The sequence below is a fragment of the Hippopotamus amphibius genome, chromosome 9, assembly GCF_030028045.1.
Source record: "Hippopotamus amphibius kiboko isolate mHipAmp2 chromosome 9, mHipAmp2.hap2, whole genome shotgun sequence".
Lineage (NCBI taxonomy): Eukaryota > Metazoa > Chordata > Mammalia > Artiodactyla > Hippopotamidae > Hippopotamus > Hippopotamus amphibius.
This window is the reverse complement of record NC_080194.1, coordinates 141,420,403-141,444,462: the sequence shown is the minus strand read 5'-3', so window position 1 is coordinate 141,444,462 and position 24,060 is coordinate 141,420,403. Positions and strand designations below refer to the sequence as shown.

Sequence of the window (24,060 nt, the reverse complement as noted above, 5' to 3'; positions counted from 1 at the left end):
CTTTCACCAACTGACAGTACCAACTGATAGGAAGGATGTAGAAGAACTGAACAGTACCATCAACCAATAAGAGCTAATTGACATTTATGGAACAACTTTACCCAACACACATTGGTTTGTTTGTTTTTTAATCTTTTGTTTATTTTTATTTATTTACTTTTGGCTGTGTTGGGTCTTCATTGCTGCACGTGGGCTCTCTCCAGTTGCAGTGAGCCGGGACCACTCCTCACTGTGTCACGCGAGCCCCTCATCACGGTGGCCTCTCCTGTCGCTGAGTATGGACTCCGGTGTGCGGGCTTCAGCAGTTGTGACACACGGGGTCAATAGTTGTGGCTCACAGGCTCCAGAGCACAGGCTCACCAGTTGTGGCACATGGGCTCAGTTGCCATGTGGGATCTTCCTGAGCCAGGGATAGAATCCGTGTCCCCTGCATTGGCAGGTGGACTCTCAGCCACCGTGGCACCAGGGAAGCCCCACACATTGCTTTAAAGCACCCATGGGATAGTCTCCACAATAGAATATATCCTGGGTCATAAACCAAACCTCGTTATGCACTTGAAAGAACTGAAATCATACAAAGTATATTCTGTGAACATAATTGAATCAAACTAGAAATTAGTAACAGAAAGATAACAGGAAAATCTCTAAATATGTGAATATTACAACATCTAAATAATCCATGAATCAAAGAAAAGATCTTAAAGGAAATAAAAGAAATACGTAAGACTGAATGAAAATGAAAATTTAAAAAAACACGAAAATTTGTCGTATGTTAAGGCTGTGCTGAGAGGAAATGTGCATTATGTTTCTATCAGAAAAGAGGAAAGATCCCAAATCAATAATTAAGAACCTTAAGAATCTAGAGAAAGAAGAAAAAAAGGCACAAATTTCTAATATTAGGAGTGAAACAGGAGATATCACTACAGTTCCTGCAGCTGGTAAAAGAATATTAAGGAAGTACTGCAGGCAACTTTGTGCTCACAAATTTGAAAACTTAGATTAACTGGACCAAATCCTCAAAAACTGCAAAGTACTGAAACTCACCCCGTGTGAAGTAAATAATGTAATAGTTCTGTAGCTATTAGAGAAAATTTAATTTGTAATTAAACCCTCCGCCCTCAACCTCCTAGCCTATACGATCTTACTGGAGAAACTTACCCAACATTTAAAGAAGAATTAAAACCAATTTTACACAGTCTCATCCAGTAAATAGATGAGTAGGAAACACTTCTCAGTTTGTTTTATGAAGCCAGTAAAAGAGCACAAAACAGACACTATTGACCAATATGTCTAATGAATATAGATGTCAAAATCCTGAATACAACACTGGCAAATGGAATCTTGCAAAGTATAAGAAGAATTATACAGCATCACCGAGTGGACTTTTTTCCAGGTGTGCAGGGCTCGTTCAGTACTTGAAGGCCAGTCCGTGTAGCCCAGCGTATCGACAAGCTGAGAAGAAATCTTTGCAGCACATCCACTGACACAGAGAAAGCAGGTGAGAAATCCAGCACTCATTCATGGTAAAAATCCTCAGCAACCTGTTACCGGTGTACCTTCTTCAGTTTCATCAGCAGCATGGTGTCCTTAGTGGTAAAAGACTGACTGCTTTCCCCATGAAGCGGGGACCACAGCTAGCGTGCCGCTCCCCCCTTGTGTTTAACATCGTATCTGGTGGTACGACGAGGCAAGAAAAAGGCCACGGCAACTGGAAAGGAGAAATAAAACTGTTCCTACTTTCAGACATTATTGTCTACATAGGAAATCAAAAGGAACTCACGAAAAAGTCCTAGATTAACAAGTGATTCTAGGAAGATTGCAGGATACAAAATCGACACACACGAGTCCGTCACGTTTCTACATAGTAACAAGCATGTGGAAACCAGAATTAAAAACACAATATTGCTTACAATTGCTCCAAAGAAAATGAAATACTTAGGTGTAAATCAAACATGAGGTATGTGCTGGAAATGAGAAAATGCTGAGAAGTGGAATTAAAAAATTCCTAAATAGTTGGAGACACTTGCTTTGCTCATGGATTAGAAAACTCAGTGTTGTAAAGATGTTAGTTCTCTTCAAATTAATCTGTTGGGTGAATATAATTCCCATTAAAAAACCAACAATTTTTTGTAGACATAGACAATCTCATTATAAAATTTGTATGGCATGGCAAAGGATCTAGAATAACTAAAACAATTTTGAAAAAAAAAAAAAAAAGGATGAAGTGGAGAGAATGACTCTACCCAGTGCTAAGGCTTCCTACGCGGTGACAGTGACCATGATGGGGTGGCGTGGGTGGGAGGACAGGCACATAGATCAGTGGGAAGAAGCAGAGAGCCCAGAAAGAGACCACACCAACACGCCCACCTGATTTTTGACAAAGGACCAAAGTGATTCAATGAAGGAAAGATGAACTTTACAGTAACTCTAGTGGGAATGATTGGACATCTGTAGGCAAAAACCCACCACCACCAACAATCTTGACCTAAAACTTTATTTTAAAAAGTCAATTTGAAACGTATCACAGATTTAAACGAATAATGTAAAACTTTAAAACTGTTAGAAAAAATCATCAAAGAACACCTTTGGGACCTAATACTAGGAGAAGAGTTTGTTTGTTTGTTTGTTTTGCCACACCACATGCCATGTGGGATCTTAGTTCCCCGACCAGGGATCGAACCCGCACCCCCTGCATTGGAAGTGTGGAGTCTTAACCACTGGACCACCAGGGAGGTCCCAGGAGAAGAGTGCTTAAACTTGATGATACCAAAAATGTGATCCACAAAAGAAAGAAAAAAAAAAAAAAGATGAATTAGACCTCATCACAATTAAAAACTTTTACAAATGACCATGTTAAGAGTATGAAAAGGCAAATTACAGAGATGGAGAAAATATTTGCAAATCACATATCTGACAAAGGACTAGAATATATCTAGAGTATACTAGGATATATGGAATAAATAAACTACTCTCAGAACTTGACATTAAAAAAAAAACTGCTGCTAGAAAATGTGCAAGAGACATGCATAGACATTTTACCAAAGAGGACCTACAGATGGCAAGCAAGCACACGCAAAGATATGCAGTATCACTGGCCATTAGGGAAATGCAAATTAAAACCACAGTGAGATATCAGTGCAGACCTGTCAGGATGGCTGAGATAAAATAGCATCAGAGCTGGTGAGGGTGCAGGGGAACTGGATCACTCATACGTTTTGCTGGTGGGAATGTGAACTGATATAGTCACTCTGGAAAACAGGGTGAGAGTTTCTGCTATAACTGAAAATATACTTACTATGTGACTCAGCAATTGCACTCTCAGGCATATTCCAGAGAAATGACAGCTGTGTTCACACAAAAACCTACATATGGGTGTTCATAACTGCTTTATTTGTAATAGCCCCAAGCTAGAAACAACCCAAATGCCCTGCAATATGTGAATGGTTTAAAAAATCTGTGCTACCATGGAATACTACTCAGTAGTAAAACGCAATTGGCTATCGATACGTACCACTTGGATGGACTTCTAGAGGGTTACGCCTAGTGAAAAGAGCCAGTCTCTAGTGGACATGTACTGTAGAATTCCCATTTAGATCACCTTCTTTGTTTGTTTGCCGTGCCACATGGCATTCAGGATCTTAGTTCCACGACCAAGGATCGAACCTGCACCTCTTGCATTGGAAGCACAGAATCTTAACCCCCGGACCGCCGGGAAGGTCCCTAGATAACTTTCTTGAAAGGACACAGTTGGAGAATTGGAGATGAGGTCATTGCTTACCAGGTGTTAGGGACTGGGTGGGGAGCAAAGGGCTGCGTTTGGCTATACAGAAGTGGCTGGAGGGCGCTAGGTGATGGCGCGACAGCTCTGCAATCTTGGCTATGATGGTAGTTCCACAAAGCTGCTCGTGTGATAAAAGTGCAAAGTGTACTTACGCAAACAGATGAGCGCATACCGTACTGGTGAAATCTGAGTAAGCTCTGTGGATTGTACCGTGTCAGTTTCCTGATTTTGATGTTGTGCTGAAGATACCAGCGTTGGGGGAGGCTGGGTGAAGGATGCACAACTTCCTGAGAATCTATAATTATTTAAAAATCAAAGTTTTTTAAAAAAATAATTAAAAATACAATTAGAATGTGCAAAATCAAATAATGATAAGGCTTTCAAAGTATAAGCTTCTAAATTTTGAAAAGGGATCTTTACGATGATTTGGTAACACTTCTGTTGGTATTCCCTTTAGATGCAAATGACTCTCAGTTGTCTGTTCTGCTCTAAAGTCTGCCACGAAGGGTGTCTGGTGTTTCCGGAGGAATGTAGGATAGGGTTTGGGAGTGCATTGTGTTCTCCCTAAGGAAGGGGAAGAATAGGAGGAGAAATGGACCATAAGGAAAGAATCTGGAGCTGGAAGCTGCTAGAAATGTACTCTGCTTCGTTTTACTAGGACTTAAGAACAGGTAGCAGAGTAACATCATGAACTGTCTGCCGTCCTTTAAACTCTCCCTTCTGTGCCAGTTATCTGCTGACTTTCTCATCATCATTAGCAGTAAATCTTGCTAAGAGGATTTACACAGAAAGGATCTCTGGCTGGTAGACCACATGGAAGAAGAGGAGGCCCGGGACCACATCCCATACCACTGCCACCCTTAGAGAGACAGGAACCCCTATTACAGAGAAGATGGCTGGCTGAAGAAACAGAGCAATCTCTGTCCCCGGCAAGTCAGCCACAAGAAAGGGGCTCCCTGGGGAGCCAGCCCAGGGCAGAGAAGCACATACAAAGGGCCCCCCGGCTGTCCAGCTCCCTGCAGGGGGCAGCACCGGGTGGGCACACAGGGGCGGGTGGCCCCGTGCGTTTCTTCAGCCCTTTATCTCCATCCACGTGCCCCTTCAGAATCGGGAGCGCCTGTGGGCACACAGTGTGCGCCCACAGCACACCGCGCCCCTCAGGACGCGCAGCAGGAGCTCATAAAGGGCCGAGGGGCGTCTGCAGTACCGCCGCCCGAGGTGCCCAGACACGTACATTGTGAGAGCGAGAGTCCCCACCCCGGCTCAGGGCCCTGGAGACAGGGGCTGAGCTGCCGTGGGTCTGCACCCGCCTGCCTCCCTGCCTGACTTTGGGCGGTGCCCAGTGCTGGGGCAGGGTGCGATTCTGACCTACAGGGCCACACACACCTTCCCCGCCTGGCCTTTCCCGCCCACTCTCAGGGAACACTTCCCAAGGGAGAGTCGAGAATCAGCCTAAGTACTTAGTATTTATAAACTCCTTTCACCTTGACATTGCATTACAGGTTTTAAACTTCACATGACTCTATGGGAAAAGAAAGAAGTAACATGTAATACTCAGTTTCACACTTGGGAAACAAACAGTGAGGTTAAGTAACTTTGGCAAGGCATATCTGTGTTAGGAAGGAATTTGTATAATTCTGTTCTCAGAACTTTCTCAAGTGTGTTCTAAAATAAAAAGCTTCCATGCTCAAGATTTAGCTTTGTCCCTATTGAGTGATAGATTAAGAATTGAAAATGAGACAGTAAATAAGACCAAATAAATAAGTTGCCTCTGTGTTCCAAGATATAGACATAAATTCAGATGATTACATAGAGCTTTCCTAAAGTACTAGAATAACAATTTTTACATCTTAAATACAAGCTTTTGAAAAATATAATATTTGTTGATAAAAGGAAATGTCTAAGGGCTGCTACATATCTTGATGATTTAATAAATAGGGAAGTTGAAAGAGGTTACATCTTCAATTTTCTTTATTCACACATTTGTAACAAAATTAGGAAAATCTGTGAGAGAATTGTATTTGTTTTGCTGACCTAATACGTTTCATCGTAAAACGTGACTTTCAGACATAGACTCTTCATTAATGAAGTTTGAAGAACTGAAAGAAGACAATTCATGCATTTAGAAAAGTAAAACATGGCAGATTAAGTAGTTACCATTCTCCTACACCATTAGTTTATTATGCCTGAGGAGTATTTAATTGTTGTGTGCTGAGGGGTGAGGTTAAGAGAAAACTTTTTTATTGCAGTATAGTTGGTTTACAATATTGTGTGAGTTTCAAGTGTACAGCAAAATGAATGTTATATATATACAGTATATATAATATACATATTTTATATATATATGTTTTAAGATGATTTTCCATTATAGGTTATTACAAGATATTGAATATTGTTCCCTCTGTTATATAGTAAATCCCTATTGCTTATTTATTTTATATATGGTAGTGTGTAGCTGTTAATCCCATACTCCTAACAACCATAAGTTTGTTTTCCATGCCTGTGAGTCTGTTTCTGTTTTGTCAATAGGTTCATTGGTATTATTTTTTAGATTCCACATACAAGTGATGTCCTACAATTTTTGTCTTTTCTGTCTGACTTACTTCACTTGGTATGATATTCTCTAGGTCCATCCATGTTGCTGCAAATGGCAATGTTTCATTCTTTTTCATGGCTGAATAATATTCCATTGTATATATGTACCACGTCTTCTTTATCCACTCATCTGTCGGTGACACTTAGGTTGCTTCCATGTCTTCACTTCTGTAAACAGTGCTGCTGTGAACATTGGGGTGAATGTATCTTTTTGAATTAGAGTTTTCGTCTTTTCTGGTTACATGCCCAGGAGTAGGATTGCTGGATCATACGGTAGCTCTATTTTTAGCTTTTTAAGTAACCTCCACACCGTTCTCCATAGTGGCTGCACCAATTTGCATTCCCACTGACAGTGTAGCAGGGTTCCCTCTTCTCCATACCCTTTCCAGCATTTTTATTTGTAGACTTTTTGATGATGGCTGTTTGTTTTGATTTGCATTAAGAGAAAACTTTTTATGTGGTTGTGTTTATACCTTCTGAGGGTCCTAACAGTGAACTGTGTAAGATGAGGCTATGGTGACAAACAGACTCAAACACGACAGAAGTGGTTTTCATTCCCAGAAAAGCCCAGGACGGGTGCCCCTGATCCTGGAATTGTTCTCTTCCGTTGGTGGTTCAGAGACATGGGCTTCCTTTCCTGTCCTCCTGCCGTCCACCACTGCTCTGCATCTGGTCAGAAGGGAGAAGGAGCAAGGAGGAGGCACCCCCACCTGGCCAGAGCCTGGCTTGGAAGTAGCCACACGTCATTCCTAGCAAAGTTCCACTAAAGGAGCTTGGGGCATGGCCACACCTGCCGGCAAAGGGGTTGGGAGTACAGTCCTGGCTGGGGGGCTGCTGCACAGGGATCACGTGCTTGTTAGAAACAGAAAATGGATTTTGGTGGACAGTCTGCCCAACTGCTGGAAGCTTTCTTTCTTCAGCTGTATTAGCTTAGATGTCCCTCCTTAGCCATGTTCTGTTTCCAGATATATGGGCTTTGACAGGTACTTTTAAGAGAAAGATTGTTCTAGAGAGTTGAATCTGTTTTCACTTGATACAGGAATTAATTTTTCTGGCTAGAGTTTAGTTAAACAAGATACATTCCCGGGCACTCTGTAAACTACAAGAAAATCTACCCTTAGTCTGACTGGAGAGGTGAACAAATGCAGAATTTGAGGAAGAGAGTCTTTTAGGCATCACTCCTAGGAATTTCACAAACTGTGATCCAAAGTGTGGATGCAGGGGCGTTGATCAAGAAGGAGATGGCCATCTCAAGTCTCAGGGCCTTACTATATGATGGAGGGCTGGGGAAGGTCCACAGACATACTTTCTGTGAAGTAACCCTCTTGTCTTTTCTCCTTGAAATCCAAAGATGACTTAAGTTTTGACAGATTCTCTGTTTAAAAAAGAAAATTCCTAATCATAATTACAGAGGAAGCTGTAGTAAAGGATCCTCTTAAGGGAATATTCATATTGTCATTAAAATTACTGTTATTTCAGAAACTTTAACCCATCCTTGCTATTCTTTTGCTCTCTACTTTATAATATAAACCATATGAAGAGAGACAGGAGCCCCAAGAACAGAGAGGATAGCCACGCTAAAGAAATAATCAAAGCAGTCTCTGTCCCTGGGGACTCAGCCGTCTGCAGTCAAACTTCACAGTTGCAAAGCCAAGACCATTAGAGAGAAGAAAATGACCCATGCCAGCATGGGAGTATACTGTCTTCTCCTCCTCTGCAAGCGTGGTCATGAGTGACATCTGATTTGAAACCACAATTTACTACTGTAATAAAGTTTCTAAGATTACTGCAGTCGGAATTCAATTGTATCGAGCAGTCAATTGATTCTGGGCTAAAACATGCTTACATTACAAAATAATGACTGGTTTGAGAAAAATAAGGTTGTACTCAGGCACCAGTATCTCAGAGCAAGAGGGACACTATTCAAATACTTTAGGGGGAAATAAATTGCAGATTTGCTAAGTATGCTTGAGGTCACATCACCTTACGTTTGCCTAATGTTTGGTCCTCCCAGCATCCCAGTGAGACGAGTGGAGCAGGAATTCCCACTTCGTAGAGAAAGAGTCCCTGCACCAGAGATGTCGTTGCCGAAAAGCTTTTCAGCCTGGTGCTAGAACCCCGTTTGTAAGCATCTTCAGACTACTCCAGGCAAAATATGACAGCCGCTGAGTTGACAGAGACTTTCTTTTGAAAGAGTGGATTTAGAGGCATGCTTACTAAAATCCATTAACTCTGATCAGCATGAAGAACAAAGTTAATGCTTTTGGATATTAAGATAGATGATACATGCAGACAATGAAATCGGAAGCAGTAACTCAGCTGTAGATATTTCTTCTTTATAGGAAATGCATTTTTTGTAGCCTTAATGGCTAGTTTTGAGGCCCAACTGCCATCCTTCTACCTGTTTTCCTTTAAGGGAGTAAATGAATTCTTTGTCTTAGTAAGAGCTTTCTAAAATATTTGATTTGAGATTTGGTTTTATCCATTAAAATGCAATTGTTTCTGAGTTTATTCTCTGTCACTGAATCCGTCCCAAGATTACAAATCAAATCTTTAAAAAAATCTAAACCTTTAATGCTTCAAAAACTTTAAAATGTGGGTAGTGGGGAACATTAAACTCTGGGTTCTCTCATGTAGTTGGGGGCAGGGGGAAGTCACAGCTCACCACAGCAGATTTCAGCAGCGACCGCAGAGCCAGCCCACCTTCTGGTTTCCACTTTTCTGGTGAATGTCCTACTACCAGCCCAACGCCTCCCTTTGCTGAGTCCACTGTGCAGTCTGCAGGGGTGTAAATCACACCAAGAGGTTTTTGCTCACCCATTTTGCTAGATATATTGGAAAGGAACACCATTTATACGTGCTAATCAAACTATAATTGTCTGTCTCCATGACAAATAGATCATGAATGAGGCAGGTCTCTGAGTGACACTCTGGAGAATGTACCCTTCAGTCTTTGCAGGCATGACATGCTTGTGACAAGAAAGCAAGCTTGCCGTTCGAGAGACAACGTTTCCCTCTATTAAAGGGAATTGATTTTTAAAATTTTACTTGCATCATAAGTAGGCATTGGAAAGAGTGTCCCTGGCTGGTTGTTTACATTGCAGATAGAGGAGCAAGTTACTTTGAGTTTTAAAAGCAACCTTGTTGCCATATTGATTTAATCAGAGTTCTATTTGTTTGTGTCTGCTGATCTAATGTGTAATCAGAATCCCTAAGCAGGAAGTGGTTTCATTCCATCGCTCTCTGTTCTGGAAGGAAAGTGTGATATTGGATTTACCACCCACATTTGCCATCAGCTTGCCACCACCAGGCACAGAGAAGCCGCTGCATAATTTCTGTGCTCGCATAAGGCTGGTTCTGCCCTACCCATCCTCCTTTTTTTGCCAAGGACAGCAGTTAAAAATGATTCATCAAGACTGAAACGTATTAACCGAAGTCCATACCTTATTCAGATTTCCTTAATATCTCTTTTCTGACCCAGGACCTCATCCAGGGTCCCACATTACACTTAGTCACCATCCATGTCTCCTTTAGGCTTCCGCTGTCTGTGACAGTTTCTTAGACTTTCCTTGTTTGTGATGAACTTGACAGTTTTGGGAAGGAGTGCTGGTAGATATTTTGTAGATTTTCCTTCAATTTGGGTTTTCCTGATAGTTTTCTCATCGTTAAACGAGGGTTAGGAGTTTTGGGAGGAGGACCACAGAGCTAAAGTGCCATTCTCATCACAGCATATCAAGGGTACACGCTATCAACATGATCCGTCCCTGTTGATATTGACCTGTTCACTTGGCTGGGGTGTGTTTTCAGGTTTCTCCATTGGAAAGTTAATCTTTTCTCCCCTTTCCATACTACTTCTATTTTAATTCTGCCTAGCTTGCAGAGGCTACTCAGGATTCACCTTCTAGATATCTTCCCTTGAATCTGACCAGTCTTGTGGATTATTAGACCATAAGCTAATTATTTGAGATAAGACTTATTTATTGAGAACTGCACTAGGAAGGAAGGTGAGAAGTGCTCACCACTTCTTAGCTGAGCGACCCAACTACAGTTCCATAGTATATCATAATTATAGTTTGTCTTTTATACGTGGGTAAGACCTCAGAGCTCCTCTAAGAAGGACTTTGTGGTCAACAGTGAAGAAGGGTCTGGTGACGCTGAGGTGAGGGGCGAGGAGACCACATAGTCATGAGTCATCAAACTCCAGTGAAGGTTTCTAAGAGTGAAAATACATACTTGAGAGGAAGACACTGTTTCCAGACAAATCCTGGATCTGTCACTTTGCTGGGGTGTTCGCCTACCTTTGCCAGCTGGCAGGGTACACGATGTAGCTCTGTCTGCCATAAAGGCTGACCTCCCTGGAATCCCTCTCCCCACAGCTCTGAGCTTTTAATTATTCTTAGCCTCTGGTGTTCACTCTTATTTTATCTGAAAAATTTCCCCTATATTAACTTTCAGTCAGAGACCATGTATTTTGTGTCTTCTGTAACTTCCAAGCGTTAGCACAGAGCTGGGCTCTCAGGAATGTGTTCCTAAATCTCTTCTTCTTTCTCCACTGCGTGTCATATTCTGTTATTCCTAGTTCCGCCTGGGCATGAAGGACTGAGTATTCTTGATCCCTCATACCCGCAAAACAGGCATTCTAAATGGAAACAACAAAAGTCCTTATAGCTTATAGAAGAAATGCTAAATGTAAAACCACCACAAGTTCGCACCAAAATGAATACATTCAGTAATTAGTGTCAGTAAGATATACATAAAATTTTGATTTAAAAATTATGAAGAGACAGCAACTATACTCCAATAAAAATTAAAAAAGAAAAAATAAAAATTGTGAAGGGAAATGACTTGAGGGAGATTATACAGTGCCCCGGACGTCACGACCTCAGCCTTTGGGGTGAGCTGCTGACGGCACGGCTCCCACTTGACAGCTCAGTTCAGCCTCATGGCATCACTGTCCCTGCCTGAGTGGTCTTTGCACTTCTTTTTTTTTTTTGCTGTTATAATAACTTTAATTTATCTTGCATTTTACAGAAGTCTATGAACGATGTTAAAAAAGCGTCACCTCACCCCATCATGTTTCTCTGACGGTTGTTAAAGTGGGCAGTGAGTATGTCACAGCTCGAGCAACGGAATCTTGCAAGAATTTCAGACCAACCAGCCACACGCCAAAGAACTTGGCAGCTTTTCGATCTTGTTTTTAATACAGTGGTATGTCCACTGTGATGGTAAACCTGTGCAGCCAAATCTCCACAACACACTTTGTAAAATCAGTGGTGATTAGCAAATCAGTTAGCTTTGGCACAGAGCTGTGCCGGTAACAGCCTGGAAGCCAGTTTTGATGCTGGTAACAGCGCATCGAGAATGACAAGATTCACACTGTAAGCGATAGAGTCGGGTGTCCTTTTGCAGGATTGTGTCCGGTGATTGGCATATGTGACAGGTGACATATACCTTGATGTATCTTCTCAAAACATTTTCTGTCTGTTTCTGTTGGAATCTTCCTTTAATTGCAAGTTGATTATTACCATCTATAGAACCACCTGTACCCAATTCAGCCAATAAAGATGCAAGGAGATGTTTGGGCTGATGTAATAGTTTACAGATATCTGTAAAATTGACAAAAGAAGTTTTCTTGGTTCCTACTCGGACAACCTGTGGAGGTTTCATGACAAACTTCCTTTTCTCTCCAGCAACCATATCTGGGTTCTTTTCCCTCATGATGTTGAACACTCGATTCAGTAGCTCCTCATATGTGTAATCTCTTTCTGAGCCTGCCCAAGCAGGGCCTGTCTGGTTACTGAATGAGATACCATCATCTTTTTTGCTGTCTTCATCTTCTAAAGCTTCATCTTTCTCTAGTATTTCATCCTCCTCTGGGAACTTGACAGTCTTCTTTTTCTTCTTTTTATTGCCAAGCATAATGTCAAGGTCATCCTCTGGTTCAGCTGGTTCTTGAACATCACTTTCAATCTTAAGGTCCTTTATACCTTCAGCTTTATCAATATCAAATATCTTTTTTGTCTTTTTCTTCTTTTTCTTCTGATTAAAGAAGTTCAAGTCATCTAGATCATCAGAAGCATCTTTTTTCCTACTGTCCTCTTCATTGGCTTCTACATCTTTGTCCTCACTTGGCTCTGGCTCCACTTCTTTTGTTTCTGAGGGCTGGGTTTCTTCTGTCTGGGCATCTGCTTCCTCATCTAACATAAAAGGCTTCTTCTTCTTTTTCTTCTTGCTCATAGTAGGATCAAAAATCATCTCGTTCCCGGACATGGCTGCGGCTCGAGTGGGCTTGGCATGGACGGAGAGTCTGATGGGTCAGCCCCAGGCCCCGGCTTCAGCGCTGCTGCTGCCGACACCTCTCCCACCACCGCCTGTTTGCACTTATTTTAACAAGGCATCACTGCTTTGGGTATTAATGAAAGTTTGGGTGTAAGGTCCACTGAAATTAGTGTTTTTTATCTTAGTAAATCCTTTACTATTTTGTTTTCAATTTAGAAGCAAAATTTAACATTTATGTATTCAGGTGTGAAATTGTTCATTAGCCCAAATGAAAATAGACTTTCACAAAGGAACAGTTTAATGGCTTGATGTTGGAAGTGTTCACTCTAGCTCTGCCTTTAGATGCTCACGTTGGCCTCGATTAGTGGTTCCAAGGTCAGGGGAGGAGTCTGTCCCTTAGGAGGTACCCAACAATGTCTGGGGACATTTATGGTTGTTACAAGTGGGTGGAGGGGTGCTACCGACATCTTGTGGGTGAAGCCAGGGATGCTACTAAACACCCGGCAATGCACAAACAACCCCTCCTCCCCCCCAGCAAAGAGCTATGTTACCCACAATGTCAGCAGTGCCAGGGTTGAGAAACTCACATAATTTTCTGTGCTGCCTTCAGTTCTTGTCTGGGGCACCTCTCCCTAGACCCTGAGACATATTGTATATTTGGTTTGGTCTGAAAGATGTTAAGTAACCCCAGAGAATGTCTGTGACCCTAGGTCTACGTACAAATAAGCCTTTGAGAATGTTCTAGAATGACCTCTAGAACAGTGGTTTCCACTCAGCCTGTCTAAATATGAAGACCTTTTTTAATGACCAGAATTTTCAAGGAGTCTCACACAATTGTTGACCTCATTATTCAGTAATGGAGAAAATGCGTAATAGTGCTGGCACACACATTCACACTCACTCACACAGTGTCTGTGGGTTAGTAAGATATTTACCATAATCTCTGTTGTCAACACGTGAAAAACAACAATACCTGTGTGTCTGTGTGAGACCCGTTGTTTATTCAGTCCCCAGTTAGTGCTTGTGTGCAGATGAATTTTATGGTCCTGAAAGGAAGCCTTTGTCCTCAAAGGGGGAAGATCATGGGGAACCATCGTGAAGACGGAGATGACCTGGAGAATCCTCACGTCTGGAGCTGAACGAGCAGTGAGCCTGGGAGAGAGGAGGGATATCTTAGCCCTTGTTAAGAGTGGCTTAGATAACTGTAAGCTATACAGTGGCTGCTCATTAACTGTCTGCTAATGATGGGGGTGCTCTGCCGGACTTTTCCTGCCTTACCACCTATCAGTGAAGGACTCTGACAGCTGAGGCACCAGGCTGCTTTCTCTAGCCCCAGTGAGAGTAGGAGCCCTGGAATGAAGCCAGTGGATAGGAGAGGCTCTTGCCAAGACTCTGAATCTTCTGGGACTGTCTGTGTCCATTTTTTCAAAGAGCAGATTGTGAAATGACAGGAGGGTAGAAGGTAATAGAGACATGAATGAGGCGATTCGAGGAAGGCAGCGAGAGGACTGGTGCCAGTGGGAAGAGCCCATCAGAAGAGTAAGAGTCCTGGCAGCAGGTCTGAGAGGATGAGGTGACAAATGGCCTTTTTCTCTGGGAAGGAAGCCAAAGGCATGCAAGACTTGTGGCTCAGGTTCCAGATCTTAGATCATTTTTTTTTCTTACAAAATTAAGGTCCACATTCCTTCCAGGAAACTAGCTAAAGCAAACAGATCAAGAGGCAGCCAATTGGAAGAGCCTCAGATGTAGTAAGAGGTGGAGGGGAGGGAGAGGAAGTATAATCAGCTGTTCTGGCAGCTGTACCCTACCAAACTCTGGCCGTGAAGATTTCGCTTTGGCTCCCAAACTGGAGGCCTTCTCATGTCTGCCATCAGTCTTTGAAATACAGCATCAGGCTTAAGGTCTTAGGTGAACCTCAAGACAGCTTTTATTTTGATGATTTTGGTTCTCAGTTCATACTCTCTACGTTTCTGTCAAGTAGTGTATCAGTTAGCTATTGCTGTGTGACAGACCACCTCCAGACTTAGTGGTTTCAAAGAGTAACTTTTGATGATTTCTCACAAGTCTGTGGATTGGCTAGGTGGTTCTACTGGTCTGGGCTTGCTTATGTATCCATGGTCACAGGTGGGGAATGACTGGGAGCGCCTGGTCAGGGGTGACCTCAGATAGGGGCCTCATTTCTCTCCCACATGTCACTAGCGTCCTTCTGTAAGGCTCAAGGGGCATGTTTTCCCAGCAGCGTGTCCAGGAGAGAAAGAAATTCACAAGTGCTTTTTCAAGCTGCTGCTTGCAGTATGTTTCCTATAGAACCACTTTCAAACAGGTCATGCAGCCAAGCTCAGAGTCAGTGTGGGAGGACATTACTCCAGAAAGTGCATACCAGGAGGCGGATATGGGGCCAGTGATGCCATCACTATACCCAAGCTGGTGACGTACAAGTAGGCCAGTTGACTGCTACCAGGTGTCAAAATGGCTTTTCTCCTGCATATTCTTTTATGTTTGGTATTGCTGCTTTGGAGCTTAACACGTCATGTATTTTAGTCTACTTTGTGGTTGAGATCCACCTCGGCAGTCATCTTGACTAGACATTTTTAGTAGATAATTTTTCTATCTCTGAGTCATTCTGTCAGATACGTGATGATGGTAGAAACCCCAGAATACAAATACTGCTCTCACACAGCATACTCAGAGGAACTAAATAAAAGAAGTGTGTAGATTTAAGAAGAAACAGAATGGAATCCCCATGGTAATTTTAATTTTAAGATAAAATGATGAAGGAAGGAGTGTCTGTTAGCAGTGACTACATAAAGCTCCAGTTGGCTTTCTCTCTCTCTCTCTCTCTCTCTTTCTCTCTCTCTCTCTTTGGAGTAGATGGTGCAGAAGAGTGAAGTAGGAAACTCCAGCCATGTGAGAGTTTGTCAGTAGGGCGTGAAACCGCTGGATTTCAATTGTTATGACCAAATGAATATAGAAGTATTTATAAACATATAGGAATAATAAGAACACATTTTTGCACTTTGTCAGGAGAGACTGCCGTATTATTTGGAGCTTATTTAGATAGAATAAAGTGGAACTTTCTAAAATTCCAAGAAAAGACAGGGAAGATTTTTCTGAAACTTTATACACTAAGTGTTTACTTTCTACAGTTCGTATTTACAGGACTGCCATCGGTCCCTTCTCAGTCTTAACGGTTTCTATTCGTGTATTTCCTTTTGTTCAGTGCTAATAATTATGCTTTTATTTTCTTTTTGGCAACACATTTCTCTGCTTTCTCCATGGGATGCATTCAAAGAGACTGAGTGGCAAACACGAATTAGTCTTTGCAGTGTGTCTTTTTATTTGATTAATTGAGGCACAGATTGTCTAGGAACACATTCAGTGACATGGAATCTAATGGTGGGGGGTGGGGGTGGGATGGGAAACCTTCAGTTCAGGCCCCATAGCTGCTGTGGTAAACACAAGGCAGCGCTCACCAGGCAGTTCAAGGTTTACATGTCACTGGAGGGTAGGTGTGGGGATTAGTGCATCTCCACGTGCTATTCACCTTTTCTTAAAGTGTCCATCCTTACTTGCATGGGGAATGAGTTTATCTTGATTGGACATTTTCCTGGAGTGTAGGGAGGCAACCTGGTTTCTAGCAGATAATCTCAGGGGTTCCCGGCGGGCATTTTGGTCATTTGTCTGCACATTCGCGAGCAAATCCATCCCTGGAGCTCGGTGGGGTTTCTTGCAATTAATAAAACAGACATTAGGCAGTTCAGTGATGAGCAGAAAAGAGTTCGGCAACTTTCTTGAAAAGGGGGTGTACATGACCAAGAGCAACTCCTGCGTGGCGTGTGGGGTGTTTGAGAGATACGTGAGTTTATCGCCTTGTGTCTTTCAATAGGGCCACTTGAATCAAATCTAGTTTCCAAGAAGATACTTCACTTGAAGAACATTAACAGGATGACATGAAAATAGTTACTACTTTGGGAAGATTTCTAAATGTGTGCAGTTAGACAGCCATTGTAAATTACAGTATTTCATTCAGGAGAGGCTCTCTTATGAGTTATTTTTTGTGATTGATAGGTAGAAACTACAAGTAATAGAAACTCCCTCTTTGCTTTAATTCGATTCACTGGGTCTTCCCTCCAGAGCTGGAGGGTCTCAGTTTCCCTACCCTGGTGGTCCAAGCGCTGAGCAGTGAGTGACTGCAGATGGCAGGCCTTCCTGGGTGCCTTCTCTAGCTCCTGCCCCTTTAATCTACCTAAGACCTGTGCTCACCTGCGTTCACCTGTGAGTTCCTAAAGCTGCGTCTGTCTCCTGTGACTCCTCAGCCCCTAGTACAGTGACTAGCAGTGAAGTGACCAGTCCATAAGGTACTCAGACAGGAAGGGACGAAGGAAGGCACAGCGGGGATTGGAAGTGACTTCTCTCTGAGGCATTTCAGAGGCCTGTCATGTCACTAGCCTTCCCTGTGAGAGGTTTTTTCCATCCTGATTCTCACAGCCTGTAGTGACTGTTCTCAGGACAGGTGTCTCTCAACTCTGCGTGCACGTCGGAATCACCCAGGGCACTTGATCTGGAGTCCCAGCCCTGAGCTACTAACCCAGGATCTCCCAGGAGTGGCCCCAAGAGTTTACTTTCCAAAAGGCTCCAAAGTGTTTCTGATAAAACTGCCCTGAGAATCCATTCTGGGAACTGTTGGTCCATACCTGCCACAAGCCTTGGCTGTGCCCTTACCGAAAGCTCCTTCCTCTTGCCCAGGCTCCCAGTGAGATGCCATCTCATCTTCATGGCAGGTAACTGGAGTTAAGGAGCAATAGCTCTCTTCCCTCACCTATGGTATCGTGCTGATATTTAGCTACAGTTGTTCATAAATGTAGTTGTGTCGTTCGATGCTCTACTGCTCCTGGAGCAGAGGTCTTAATGCACGATGGGTGCCGTGTAAGCAGCGGAGGGAGGACACCTGCGTGCTGTGACCTGCAGGCTAATGACACCTGCCTCGGCGTAGCCAGGTCAAAGGGATGCAGGGCTTCTCTCTACACAGATCAGCATGAGGAGATGCATCTGGCCACTGTAATCACAGGCTATGAAATCTGTACTCAGACTTTGACTCACCTGTAGGTGATGTTAAAAATGATACTCGAGTAGACATACATTTTGGAATTTGTCCATAAGCAAGCTTCTCCTTAAGTATTAAGTTAGTAATTTAGTAAGAGGGCTAAACATTTCAGCTAAAGATATTATCTGAGATTAGCTACCATTTGCAGCTTAAATAATGTTTCCCTTCCAAAACTTGATCAAATGAAATAGCAGTTAATTAAACACCAGTTCTTTTCCAGTTGGAGGAAGTGGATGTAAATAGCAAAGGCTGGAGGCCAAAATATTTTTGAGATGTATGGGACATTTGTTAAGAGTGTGGCTGGTGTATATCTAAGCCACTTCATCTCCTACTGCATAGGTTTTTAGTTGAATAGCCTCTCTCTTCAGAACAAATTATAATATCTTTAGGATAAGTCTTCTTGTGGGAGGTGGGGAGGACAATATTTTCCATGCCCCGTATTCTTAATTTTGCAAGTTCAGCATATAGTAAGCTCTTGGCAGAATTATGAAGTAAGCCATGTGTCTTAGTGACTGTGTCCCTCACTCTCCTTTTTGTGTGCATGTTGGCTAAGACTCTGGTAGTTGCATGACACACACTCAAGCTGGTTTAAGCCCAATGAAGACTTTGTAATTAGACTATTGAGGTATTTTATTGAGATATCTTTGAAGTCACAGGGCAGGAATCCAGCTGGGACTCAGGAGAGCTTGGAATCAGAAACCTCTAGATTTTTCTCTCTTTTCTCTTTGCATCTCTCTATAAATTTGCTTCATTCATTTCTTTCAGTCAATATCAGCTCTTGTTTCTTTTTCATTTATTTTTTATTTTTAATTGTGGTAAAAACCACATAACATAAAATTTACCATCTTAACTATTTTTAAGTGTAAAAGTTCACATTGTTGGGTATCCAGTCTCCAGAACTGTTTTGTCTTGCAAAACTGAAACTTAGTACCTGTTAGACAACTACCTGTTTCCACTCCCCTCAACCCTGGCACCCACCATTCTATTTTCTGTCTCTACGAATTTGACTACCCTGGGTACCTTATATAAGTGGAATCATATAGTATTTGCCTTTTTGTGACTGGCTTATTTCACTTGGTGTAATATTCTAAAGTTTCATCAATGTACTAGCATGTGTTATAGTTTCCTTCCTTTTTTAAAGGTGAATAATATCCCATTGTATGTATATACTACATTTTGTTTATCTGTTTGTCGGTCAGTGGGTACCTGGGTTTCTTCCACCTTTGGGCTACTGTGAAAATGCTGCTCTGAACATGAGTGTAAAAATATTTCTTCAAGATCTTGCTTTCAGGTTTTTTGGGTATATACCTGTATTTTGGGGTCATATGGTAATTCAACTTTTAATTTTTGAGGCATTGCCATACTGTTTTCCCTAATTGCCACACCATTTTACATTCTCATCTACAGTGTACAAGGGTTCCAGTTTCTTCACAGCATCATCAACACTTGTTATTTTCTGTTTTTTTTGATAGCAGCCTTTCTGCTAGGTGTGAAGTGATCTCATTGTGTTTCTGATTTGCATTTCCCAAATGATTAGTGATGTTGAGCATCTTTTCATATATTGTTGGCCATTTGTATATCTTCTTTGGAGACATGTCTGTTCAAATCCTTTGCCCATTTTTAAATTGGGTTATTTGATTTTTTTGCTGTTAAGTTGAAGGAGTTATTTATATATTCTGAATATTAACCCCATATCAAATATAAATTTGCAAATATTTTTCCCATTCTTTGGGTTGCCTTTTCACTCTGTTCATTGTATCCTTTGGTGCACAGAGGTTTTTAGTATTGATGTAGGCCAGTTTATCTATTTTCACTATTTTTGCCTGTGCTTCTTGTGTCAGATATAAGAAATCATTACTAAATCCAGTTTCATGAGGCATTTCTTCTATTTCTTCTAAGATTTTTACAGTTTTAGGTCTTACATTACGGTCTTAGGTCCATTTTGAGTTAATTTCTTATGTGGTATGAGGTGAGGGTCCAATTTTCATTCTTTTGCATGTGGGTATCTAGTTTTCCCAACACCATTTGTTGAAAACACTGTCCTTTCCCTATTGAAAGGTCTTGGCACCCTTGTCTAAAATCATTGATTATATATGAAAAAGTTTATTTCTGGGCCCTCTTTTATATTCCACTGGTGTATACATATATATACATATATATACACATATATATATTCCACTGGTGTATATATATGTATATATCTGTCTGTCTTTATGCCAGTACCATACTGTTTTGATTATTGTAGTTTTGTAATAAGTTTTGAAATCAGGAAGTGAGACCTCCAACTTCATTTCTCCTTTTCAAGATTGTTTTTACTATTTGAGATGCAGTGAGATTCCATATGAATTTTAGGATGAATTTTTCTGTTTCTGCAAAAATAGCATTCGGATTTTGATAGTGATTGCATTAAATCTGTAGATCACTTTGGGTAGTATTAACATCATAATAATAAGTCCTCTAATCCATGAACATGGGATATCTTTCTATTTATTTGTGTCTTCTTTAATTTCTTTTAGCAGTATTTTGTAGTTTTCAGTGAAGAAGTCTCTCACCTCCTTAATTGTTTACTCCTAAGTATTTTATTCTTTCTTGATGCTATTTTAAATGGAATTGTTTTCTTAATTTCTTTTTTAGATTGTTCATTGTTAGTGTGTAGAAATGCAACAGATTTTCGTGTGTTGATTTTCTTTGCAACCTTGCTGGATTTGTTTATTAGTTCTAACAGATTTATTTTTGGAATCTTTAAGGTTTTTTACATATGAGATTATGTTTGCAAATAGAGATCATTTTACTTCTTTTTTTTTCTGTTTGGATGCCTTTTGTTTCTTTTTCTTACCTGATCACTCTGGCTAGGACTTCCAATACTGTGTTGAATAGAAGTGGCTAATGTGGGCATCCTTGTCCTGTTCCTGGTTGTAGAGGAAAAGCTTTCAGTCTGTCACCACTAGGCATGATGTTAACTGTAGACTTTTCATACATGGCCTTTAATATGTTGGGGCAGTTTCCTTCTTTCCTACTTTGTTGAGTGTTTTTATCATGCCTTTCATCACAGAGTGAGCTCTGAGTCAGGTCAGATAAAGGCAGATACCAGGAATGAAGCTTTTCAAGGGAGTTTCTTGACAGACCAAATAGTAACAATTTTATCCCACCTAGTGGCTCCAAGATGACTTGGTTTTCATGACTACTGTAGTTGCAAGGCCGTTGGTTTTCAAGAATCCTTTGGAATCGAGGAGAGGGATGTGGGCACGGGCCAAGTTAGAACACCCAAAGTTTGCTGCTCTTAACAAGAGTCGTCTCTTTTTCTTTAATAAACACTCCTTGGATTGTTGCAAGCCTCTGATTGATTCCCAGAATTCTGAAAAAGTTGGCATTATAATTTTTGCCAGTGTTCTCAATTGATTTCATGGAGGAGTTGAATTTCTGAGGTTTTTACTCTGCCATTCCAGAGGTGCTTCTCTCCTCAGGTGACATCCTGTAGTTCAATCAGATGTGGACATGGTGGAGTGGGGGTGGGGGGAGAGGAGCTTTGTGTAGAAAAGCTGTCAGGGACTGACCTTGTGGTTCGCGTGCCTGTGCGGCTCCGCAGATCTCCCAGAGTGGAACATGGCTTATGGAAGAACACTGGCTGGTCTGGTCACATCTCCTTGAACACCCACCCCACCCTGCCCCCTCCTACACCCCACGTGGATGTCCTACGTACTTGCTGAGTCGCTGAGGAAGGCGTGACAGAGTTTCTGGGACAGTCCAACCCCCACCAGCTATGGGACTGTCTGCAGTATTTTGAGTTTATCCAGTCAGAGTCCTAGAGCAACCAGAACTCTAGGAAGACCCTGTCAGCCCATCTGCATCTCTGGAGCTCTGAGCAGAAGTGTGCAGCTCCTGGGAGGCTCTTCCTCTTAGCACCCCCCACCCCCGCTCTCCTGCAGTGGGCTGTGTGGGCCTTGTGCACCCCACTGGCAGTGCCATAGGTGTGTGGAGCTTATTTTAGCGATCCTAATCAGGAAATGATTAAAACAACTGTTTTTTAAAAACTACTCTGTATTTCATCTGTGTTATTCTTGAATATTGGATTTATATTAAATAGTAGTTTGCCCTAATTAACTTTAATATTACAGATTTGTGCCTTTTTGAACTCAGCATGCAGATTTATGCAAATTACATGAAGCTCTTAAGCTAGAAGTCCTAACATTTACATTTACAGTCCCATTTATCCTGGACTTCCTTGGTGGTCCAGTGGCTAAGACTCTGTGCTCCCAGTGCAGTGGGCCCAGGTTCAATCTCTGGTCAGGGAACTAGATCCCATATGCTGCAAATAAGAGTTCACATGCCACAATTGGAAAAAAAAAAAGAAAAAAAAAAAAGAATCCCATTTATCCCATGTCACTGTATAACTAACTCATCAAAGAAAGAGATGAACTATTGGGATTGACATGCTTGATCATTTTAATTTTACTACCGTGTAAACCAGAAAGCATATAGTAAATGACTTTCCAAAGGTCTATGTATATACAGCTATTGACTTAGAGAGCCAACCAGTATCCAGACCCCATACCCCATCGATTTTCTTGAGTTGTAGTTTGTATACCTAAACTCTAGTGCATTTATGTGTATGCTGTATTTATAATGATTTCAGAATTAGCACTTGAACTAAAAGGGACAGAACAGTAATTTGTGGGCAGTTTTAATTATGTTTTCATATACCTGGTTTCATTAAATCTTCTGACCCTCCCTTTTTCCCACTCCTTTTCTTCTCTCTTTCTCTTCTTTCCTTTGCAATCTCTTTTGTATTTGTCAAAGTTCATGACATAAAAGATCAATGCCCTTTTAATCAGAGTTCACAGGGATTGGTTAATGGGAAGACATACCCGGAGAAATATTCTAGAAAAAAGTGTGTTGCAAACAAACAAAAAAATAGCAGCAAACTGTATGTATTAAATTGAGATGGGTTTTCTACAGGATGATTCATCTTCATCAACATTAGTAATTTGTATTGAGCTTTGGTATGACATGACTTTTACTTACTGAAAGGCATAGATTTGATTGTACAGGATTTTCCCACATCAGTGCACATGGCTTGTGTCAGGAAAGGCTGTATTTAAGAATGAGAAAAGTCCTGGGTGCCTTGAATAGGAGAGGAGTACTTAGACACATAGAGGGGGAAAGCCTCAATATAGAGGTGAGGGCGGAACTCCTGTGTGGGATAGTTTTAAAGTGGCCGGTCCTTTGTTAAGTTTATGCCTGGAGGTAACAGCAGGTACATTTGGAGCTGGAGGTTGTCTGGCCTTCCGGGTGAGTTTTGACTCAGCCTCCGTAGCCAGCACACCTGACCAACTGGGACTCCTCTCAGGACTCTCTGAACTCTGTAAACATTCAGCCCTTTCCCTGCCACATTCCCTCCACCTCTTTCCTTTTATGGCCTTCTGTTTACAGAGCTGGAATTATCAGAGCAATTAGAGTTGACCTTTTAATTTATTTAATTAATGGAGGGGGCCAAGCAGCCCCAGAGAAGGTGGAAGCCTTCTTAAAACACTCACACCTTCCCGTCTTGCTTTATTTTACTAGAACAGATGTGCTGGGATACATAATACCCTAATACCTCAACATAACCTCAACTATAAACAGTTATAATAGTTAACATTTAAGAAACAATTACCATGCACCAGGAATGTGCTTAGTGCTAGGTATGTACTAGTCATTGTAGTTAGATGGAGGAGGAGGAAGAAGAGTGGATATATCACCGTTGTGTGTCATATAAACAGACGAAGACCACGGCATGGTAAGGAAACCTTCCTGCTTGGATGTTGTCGTATGAAGGTGCGATGCCTGGGACTATAGTGGCCATAACTTAGGAGCCATCTGCAGCTGCGAGTGGATCATAAGATGCGTCTCCCGGATGGTGACCTTGTTCAGCCACAGCACCAACCCTGGAGGCAGCTTCTCCCCATTTATTATTCTGTGTGGTTAGTGAAACAATGGCAATAAAACTATTCATTCAATGCCTTTATTCAAATATTCTGTAACTTGCATCCAGAATCATCCCCCTGGATGTCTCCAGTCACTGCCATCTCTCACCTTGTTTATTGCAGTGGCCTCCTAATTTGTTCCTGCCTCAGGGTCCTTCTTACTGTTTGTCTGCTTTGAGTGCTGTTCCAAATTTTTCCACGGCTTGGTCCCTCACTTAATTCAGTTGTCTTCTCAAATGTCGTCCCCTCAGAAAGTTCCTCCTGATCCAAAATAGGTCCCCTTTCTTTCTCTGATTGCTGCTAACCCCCTTACCTTCCCTGCTTTGATTTTCTTCGTA

At 41.7% G+C, this 24,060-nt stretch overlaps 2 protein-coding genes across 2 annotated transcripts in view; one reads left to right on the top strand and one right to left on the bottom strand.

The window, feature by feature from the left end:
* SDK1 (sidekick cell adhesion molecule 1) overlaps positions 1-24,060 on the top strand; it is a 793,009-nt gene that overhangs the window by 379,416 nt on the left and 389,533 nt on the right. The window lies entirely within an intron of this gene.
* LOC130861340 (eukaryotic translation initiation factor 2 subunit 2-like) lies at positions 11,666-12,726 on the bottom strand. Its single transcript, XM_057750136.1, has one exon. It carries the CDS (start codon positions 12,644-12,646, stop codon positions 11,666-11,668), a length of 981 nt encoding a protein of 326 aa, XP_057606119.1. The 5' UTR covers positions 12,647-12,726.

What these genes read in the sequence shown, in the direction of transcription:
- LOC130861340 (XM_057750136.1), bottom strand. Translation starts at nt 12,646, where the DNA reads ATGTCCGGGAACGAGATGATTTTTGATCCTACTATGAGCAAGAAGAAA.